This window comes from Artemia franciscana, chromosome 16, assembly GCF_032884065.1.
Source record: "Artemia franciscana chromosome 16, ASM3288406v1, whole genome shotgun sequence".
NCBI lineage: Eukaryota > Metazoa > Arthropoda > Branchiopoda > Anostraca > Artemiidae > Artemia > Artemia franciscana.
Genome location: NC_088878.1, coordinates 13,003,967 through 13,011,964, shown reverse-complemented (window position 1 = coordinate 13,011,964; position 7,998 = coordinate 13,003,967). Strand labels below are relative to the sequence as shown.

The following is a 7,998-nucleotide window of genomic DNA, read 5'->3' as shown; positions in this document are numbered from 1 at the left end:
TCTCGTCTAATAGCCTACTATGTATTTGTACTCTGTACCGGAACCTGATATAGATATTAAAACCACTGCTCAATGCTTCATTCTTTTCTATCTCCATGAAATAATGGCTTAGGTATTGACTCTGATTGGTTGATCCCCAATTTTAGTTTTATCAGTGAGTATGAATATATTGCTACCCGGGCATAATTGTTCATAGATTTAAGTATCTAGGATTTTTATGGGCAGGAATATCTGTAATCTCAAGACCTATCCTTTTCACGCCCCAAAGATGCGTTTGCATTTTATTAAGATTTCCAGGACTAGACAAAGGGCATATGGTCAGAAACATATCTTTGTGTTGGAAGGATTGCCCCCCCCTCTCCCCCGATAGTAATTTTTCACTATTTCTAGTGAACACTTTGGTTGCCTATTTGTCCTGTTATTTGTGCTGAGTATTTTAGAAAAATGTAGGATTTCTTTTTTTTTTTTTTTTTTTAGTGTAAGAATTTCGGGAAAATTGCATGTTTTTTCGACATTTATGTAGAATACCTCGTATTTCCTAATGAAAACAGCCTTAAAATTTTTCTAAAGCCGTGCATAATAAAAAAATATACTTTTTCTACCATTTACAAAAATACGGCAAATTTTAAGTAGTGATGTTTTCATCATTTAGAGATTAGTTCTCAACAATGGCCTAGTGGATACCATGGGTTAAGAAATCTCGTAGGTCATATAAATGAACACCAGTGGATAAAATAATATATAAGCACCAATGATAAAAATTGTGACAGCCAAAGCGGGCTACATTGGTTTGATTTTTAATGTTAGACATAAAGTACAACATTCTAGAAGTCGAGGCTGTGAGTACGTAGCAGCTTCTACATGTGAGAAAAAAGAGCCTAAGCACGGATGAGTGTCAGACATATTTAGTTAAAAGCAGTATAAGATGCAAATAAACACATATTATAAAGTATATGTATAATATAAAGTATAATATAAATTACGCACACGTAAAATACGTGCACGTGTAAAAACCGCTTAATTACATTCTGAGGCTGGGAAAACTGTTTTCTCTGAGCTGAGAAGTATACCTAGGAAGTATAGTAAAATCGTGCATAATTTGATCCTATAGTCACTTCTTAAGAACCTTGTACGTATTTGGACACTCCCCAAAATGAGGAGAGCGACGAAGGATTTTCCGAGAATCCCCCTCCCTACAAAATCATTTTTTAGAAAGTTATCTTTAATATTCTGTGAATTTTGATATTTTCTAAGTGTGATATTTAATTTTGCTTCGTCTAAACTAAACTGTTATTTTCTACTCGACTAAACTATAATTTATGTTTTTGTATTTTTTGTTTTTTTGATACCATGACACATCTTTTAGACATACAATAAAAGTTTATAATACTAAACTACCCCCCCCCCTTACGCGCCCGGAAACTTACTTGCTGGGCCACTATTTTTTCGTTAGTCCTTAGTAGACGGGATTTTTGAGTACAACCGTATGTATTCCTTTGCTATATAAGGAAAACATTGGTTTCACACATATGCTAATGCAGTTGTCTCAGTTATCTTTCGTTTTTTTTCAGATATTAGAAAGGAATATAAACTCCATGGACCTCACTCTCGAAGATGGAGCCAAACCTGTTAGGCATGGACATATCCCATTGGCAGAAAAACTAATGTAATTTTTTTCCTTCTTTTATAGTAGATAACTCAATTTTACTTTTTGAGACTGTTTTAGGATATGTAGCAGAACTGTTGCTGTTACAAATCTTTGAAATTTTGAATTTTGAATTTTGTAAAGTAATTTTGAATTTTGACATCATTTGCGTCTCGATTCATTTGTCTGCTTTCTACATTTCCCGATTTTAAAATAAACAGAAATCATTTAAACATTGAATTACTTTAAAACAGACGTAGTGTTTTCGTCAAGGAAGTCTTGAATTTTCTATTGGACTTTTTTCAGAAGGACTTTGGTGAGAAAACTATCTTTGCACGAATTAGAAAGTGTAATATCCAAGTAAAGTAGATTAAACTTGAAAAAAAGGTGCTGTAGAAAGCAATGTTCTAAATAAAGGAAGATATGTTCAAAGTAAAACTTGAAAACCCCTAGAACTTTAAATATCTTCGTACACAGACGGAAAAAGCATATATGAGCAGATAAAAATTAAGATCAAGATACAAATTAAAATGGTGTCGTATAATTTATTTATATGTAATTTACATATGTGTTTTTAAATTATTTTCAAACACCTATAACTAAAAAGTCCCATGTACTTTAAGACAAAACCAAGGGTACCAATGGTGGAAAATACTATTGACTAATAAAAGAACCAATACGCACCTGCTTTGGCCAAAATTTTATGGTACTAATAGTTTGTAAAAATGGTGTTTGTTTATGTATATTCATTAATCAGTGTGTATTGGTGGTGTCGGTGGTAAGGTATTTATCCTTTTTTTCTCTCGGTGATTTGTTTCCTCTTTTTCCTCTATGAGCAGGCGTTGCTTTTTGGGGAGGTAATAAAAAATGAATAAAATTTATTTGTTGTATTAATAAAGCCTTCCTTATTATTATTATTATTTACTTATCGTTTGAATGCTCTCAGAAGAGTTTGTTTGATAATCTACTAGCTGTATAGAGTGTTGTTCGGTAATAATGAAATGATAGAGTGTTAATCTATACTGTTCAGAAATATCAGTGCTGCTTACTTGTTAGCTCAGCATAAGTTGCCCAGAGTGTGAACAAAATTAAGATTTTCCTGGCAGGAGCGTGGATTTTGCCCTTATGCTATTCTGATATTTGTGTGGGCAACCGAACACTAGCTGTGCAAAATGTTGCTTAGTAACAATGCTGATCCATACTGTTCAGAAATATCAGTGCTGCTTACTTGTTAGCTCAGCATAAGTTGCCCAGAGTTTGAACAAAATTAAGATTTTCCTGGCAGGAGCTTAGACTTAGCCCTTATGCTATTCTGATATTTGTGTGGGCAACCGAACACTAGCTGTGCAGAGTGTTGCTCGGTAACAATGTTGATCTACACTGTTTAGAAATATCAGTGTTGCTTGCTTGTTAGCTCAGCATAAGTTGCCCAAAGTGTGAACAAAATTAAGATTTTCCTGGCAGGAGCGTTGATTTTGCCCTTATGCTATTCTGATATTTCTTTGGGCAACCGAACACTAGCTGTTCAGAGTGTTGCTCGGTAACAATGTTGATCTACACTGTTTAGAAATATCAGTGTTGCTCGCTTGTTAGCTCAGCATAAGTTGCCCAGAGTTTGAACAAAATTAAGTTTTTCCTGGCAGGAGCTTAGACTTAGCCCTTATGCTATTCTGATATTTGTGTGGGCAACCGAACACTAGCTGTGCAGAGTGTTGCTCGGTAACAATGTTGATCTACACTGTTTAGAAATATCAGTGTTGCTCGCTTGTTAGCTCAGCATAAGATGCCCAAAGTGTGAACAAAATTAAGATTTTCCTGGCAGGAGCGTGGATTTTGCCCTTTTCTTTGGTTAGGGTTCATTGAACTATTAATTAAAGTAGATCAGGTTTTAAGAAAATACCGAAGGAGTGTATTATTATTGTTACTAGTAAGGTGGACCCAATATCTATTTAAGTGTATGTAAGGCTGATAAGTTCTTTCCCCCTTTTTTTGAAAACTTTAAATTTGAGGCTCTTCATTAATTCACATTTGGTATCTCAAATATTGTAAATTATTTCTTGGTTTCTGCTTTGTATGAGTGTCATTGAACTACTCTCTATATAGTTCGGAATAGATAATTTTTAAAGCGGAAAACTTTGAACTTAATTTTTGAATTATTGCCTCTATCCATAACGATTTTTTTTCCATGGTTCCGTAGAAATAGAAATTTTATTTATTCTATATTATTTTCAATTTGATGAATTATATTGAGTTATTTTTCTAGGCCAATTGCATTCTCTTTTTCCGTAAAATGTTGATTTGTTCCTTTTTTTGAAATTTTTTGGTAACTTTATTTATTTACCTTTCATGCTCGTCGATTTTAAGGGAAATTAATAAATAGCATTTTCCATACTATTTATTATATATTACACGCTTATGATAAACCCAGTTTTACTCTTAACTATATAAATGTTGATATGTCCCAGAGAGTAATAGATCTACAGAAGACCTGGGTTAATTTTAATTATCCCATTTTTTAGACAAATTCGTGATGTCTTTGAATCATTGGATACTAATGGTACAAGAAAACTAACTTTAAATGAGGTAAGATTTTGTTAGTAGTATTGGAATATGTATTGAATTAGTATTAATACCTTTATATGTATTGGTATCTTTAGTAGTTTTTTTTATGAATGTGTTCTGGGTAGAAGAGGAAGTAGTGCCGTATCATGTAAATTCACAATTTTAAATAATGTGCCAATTAATTAATTAATGGGTATTTAGAAGCTATAAAAATAGTTGTTTTTTTAAAATAATGTTTATACACAATGATTCTGGTATTGTAAAAGACATGCAGATGAGTCATTGCTAACACTTTTAATTACTTTATCGAAGAAAAAAAAATCCAAGTTTTCCAGAAAAGTGAGAAAACACAGAACTGTCTTTTGTGTTTTTTATACCTTTATTAAGGTCCGTTTTTTTGAAGAAATGGAGAGCTACCGTTTTTGAATCTGCGAGGAAATTTTTTTTCCAGAAAAGTCAATGCGATAATGTCAAAGTATTTACTATATTTTGGATAAAAAAATTTCAAGTGTCTTGCGAGCGAAATTTTATACAAGAAAATTAACCAGCATACTAACTTTAAGGATGTCTGCAAAAAATCTCAGGTTTTTGGAATAAAAACTCCCATAATTTAAAATAACCACATATAACCATAGCTGAATATAGCTGAGGATTTAAAATAACCTTTTAAATAACCCTAGCTGAAGTCCCTCAGATGTTATAAAAATAATCCAATAAGGCCCCAGAACTTAGACATTTGAAAATATAAAAAGTGAAAATGAAAGTATAAATCAACAAAAAAAAAAGAAATCAGCTTTGTCAATTCACAAAGCTTAATACTGCCCCATCTAAGTTTTAGACAAGAGGAAAAAAAGCAAAAATGTTTTTTTATCTCGTACTTTTGTAAGCATCCAATAATGGACAAAAACTATTTCAACAATAAAACAGGTCAGAAACGTGGCAATGAATAATTGATTTAAAGTTTTTTCCTCACCTTAGGGGGGGGCTTCAGACCAGAGAACCCGAAACTTAGCATTTGATAGTATTGATTATGCTTTCGTTAAATGAGACACTGCTATAACTAGAAGATAAATGTGGAAAGTCGAACTGAAACTACCTTAGAACCGAGATTGACTTGAAAAGCTTCTGTAAACATGTAACCTATTTGAGAAAATGTTTTGTGGTACGACCTCGGGTGATTAGCATTTTGGAAAGTTGCAATATTTGATCACGGGTTTGTATGTAATATTAAACTACTGCTCTCTCTACCGATTGTTATTTAGACAGCTAATCTTGTCTTACTAACCATGAAAACTCTTTTCATTGTTAATTACCTTGTTTTTTGTCACAAGAATAATTTCACGTACGTATTTTTGTCCTCTTGCTCTTTGCCAAACTCAACTGTACCGAAGAAGCATGGTTACCTTTTTTTCAGCTACCGTAAAAGTGAATTTCGCCTCTTTTTTTTGGATGAAGTTTTTGCTTCTGTGGTATACGAGAAGCCAGACGTTTTTCTTTGTTATGTTACATCTACATTTAAGATTATGTCATCTCCTAATAGTTTCTTTTTCGTTGTAATTGTTGTTGTAAATGTCATCTTAGAGTTTTAAGTAAATTTTGGCCTAAAATTTTGCAAAGCAGCTTTTTTTAATTTGTAAATTATTTATTTTCATATAAGTTTTTTAACTATCGTTTATCAATACTATTAACTTCACTGTCTTTACGCCATAACATCAACTTTTAGAATCTAAGGCATGTATCCGTCTTGTTCCAGGCATTTATGGCATTTAAAACCTGTGAGAATCCAGATGTGCAATACGACGAATTTTTAGAGATTCTAAGTGGAAAAAGTCTCTCTGATTTAAGCAAAGATTGGAATGTCATCAGTGAGAGGAGGGAGGGGCTCATTCAATTTGATCAACTATGCGTAGTGCTAGCGGAAAAGAGTGGATCAAGAATGGAATCTAAGAGAAACGTGGAACTAGTACTTGAAAAGATCACTTCCGTGTTCTCACCTCTCGGGAAAGTTCTAGGTATGTCCAAGTTTTCCTTTTTTTAGTTGATTTAATTTACACTACTAATTATTTTTTGCGCTGGTTTTACACCGCCCCTCCCCTCCCAAAGGAAAAATTTTATGATAAATAATGATTTGGAGTGATTTTCAGGTTGTATTCTTACCAATACCTAAACACTTGCAACCATATCAAACAGTTCGTGGTAACGAACTGTGGTAAGGAGCGACCCGGCTCAATAGTAAACGAAACTCTAAAAAACGGAATTTCAATGCTAAAAGATATATCAAAAGAATCAGATTTTTATGCTGATTTTAAATATATAAGTTTCATCAAATTTAGTCTTTGTCATCAGAAGTTACGAGCCTGAGAAAATTTGCCTTATTTTAGAAAATAGGGGGTAACACCCCCTAAAAGTCATAGGATCTTAACGAAAATCGCACCGTCGGATTCAGCGTATCAGAGAACCATATAGAAAAAATTTCAAGGTCCAATCTACAAAAATGTGGAATTTCGTATTTTTTGCCAGAAGACAAATCACGGGTGCGTGTTTATTTGTTTTTTTTTTTTTTGTTTTTTTTTTCCCAGGGGTCATCGTATCGACCAAGTGGTCCTAGAATGTCGCAAGAGGACTCATTCTAACGGAAATGAAAAGTTCTAGTGCCCTTTTTAAGTGACCAAAAAAATTGGAGGGCACCTAGGCCCCCTCCCACGCTCATTTTTTTACGAAAGTCAACGGATAAAAATTTTGAGATAGCCATTTTGTTCCGCATAGTCTAAAACCATAGTAACTATGTCTTTGGGGATGACGTACCCCCCACAGTCCCTGGGAGAGGGGCTGCAAGTTACAAACTTTGGCCAATATTTACATACAGTAATGGTTACTGGGAAGTGTACCGACGTCATCAGGGGGATTTTTTTGGTTTGGGTGTGGGGTTCAGGGGAGGGGGCTATATGGGAGGATCTTTTCTTGGAGGAATATTTCATGGGGGAAGAGAAATTCAATCAAAAGGGCGCAGGACTTTCTAGCATTACTATAAAAAAACAAACAATGAAAATATAAACATGAAAAAGTTTTTTCAATTGAAAGTAACGAGAAGCATCAAAACTTAAAACAAACAGAGATTATTACGCATATGAGGGGTTCTAAAAATACTTTAGCATAAAGAGCGAGGTATTTAGGAGGAGATAAATACTTCACTCTTTATGCTAAAAATTTTTTAAGTCAACTGTTTATTCTACGGCCTTTCTGATTCAGGGGTCATTCTTAAAGAATTGGGACAAAACAAGATTTAGTGTGAAGAGCGAGGTATTAACGAGGGGACCAACCCCCTCATATATATAATCAAAAATATAAGAATATAAAAGTTTGTTACGTAAGTTAATTCTTAAATTGCGTATTTTTTTACTAATAAAAACGTTCGTTAAAAATTAAAAGATCTAGTTGCCTTTTTAAGTAACCGAAAAATTGGAGGACAACTAGGCCTCCTTCCCCACCCCTTATTTCTCAAAATCGTCTGATCAAAACTAAGAGAAAGCCATTTAGCCAAAAAAAGAATTAATATGCAAATTTTATTTTAATAATTTGTGTACGGAGAGCCAAAATCAGACATGCATTAATTCAAAAACTTTCAGAAATTAAATAAAAAACAAGTTTTTTGAAATGAAAGTAAGGAGCGACATTAAAACTTAAAACGAACAGAAATTACTCCTTATATGAAAGGGGTTTTTCCTCCTCGACGCCCCGCTCCTTGCGCTAAAGTTTGATTCTTTCTCGCAACTCTACTTTTTAAAACAATA

At 33.3% G+C, this 7,998-nt stretch overlaps 1 protein-coding gene across 5 annotated transcripts in view; it reads left to right on the top strand.

Annotated features, from left to right (window-relative positions):
- The window catches only part of LOC136037094 (uncharacterized), a 138,678-nt gene that overhangs the window by 114,376 nt on the left and 16,304 nt on the right, over window positions 1–7,998 (top strand). For all 5 annotated transcript variants that reach the window (XM_065719545.1, XM_065719548.1, XM_065719546.1 and 2 more), the window contains 3 exons: window positions 1,572–1,666; window positions 4,165–4,228; window positions 5,961–6,219. In XM_065719545.1, coding sequence (XP_065575617.1) covers window positions 1,572–1,666; window positions 4,165–4,228; window positions 5,961–6,219 — 418 coding nt within the window. The remainder of the gene's footprint in view (window positions 1–1,571; window positions 1,667–4,164; window positions 4,229–5,960; window positions 6,220–7,998) is intronic.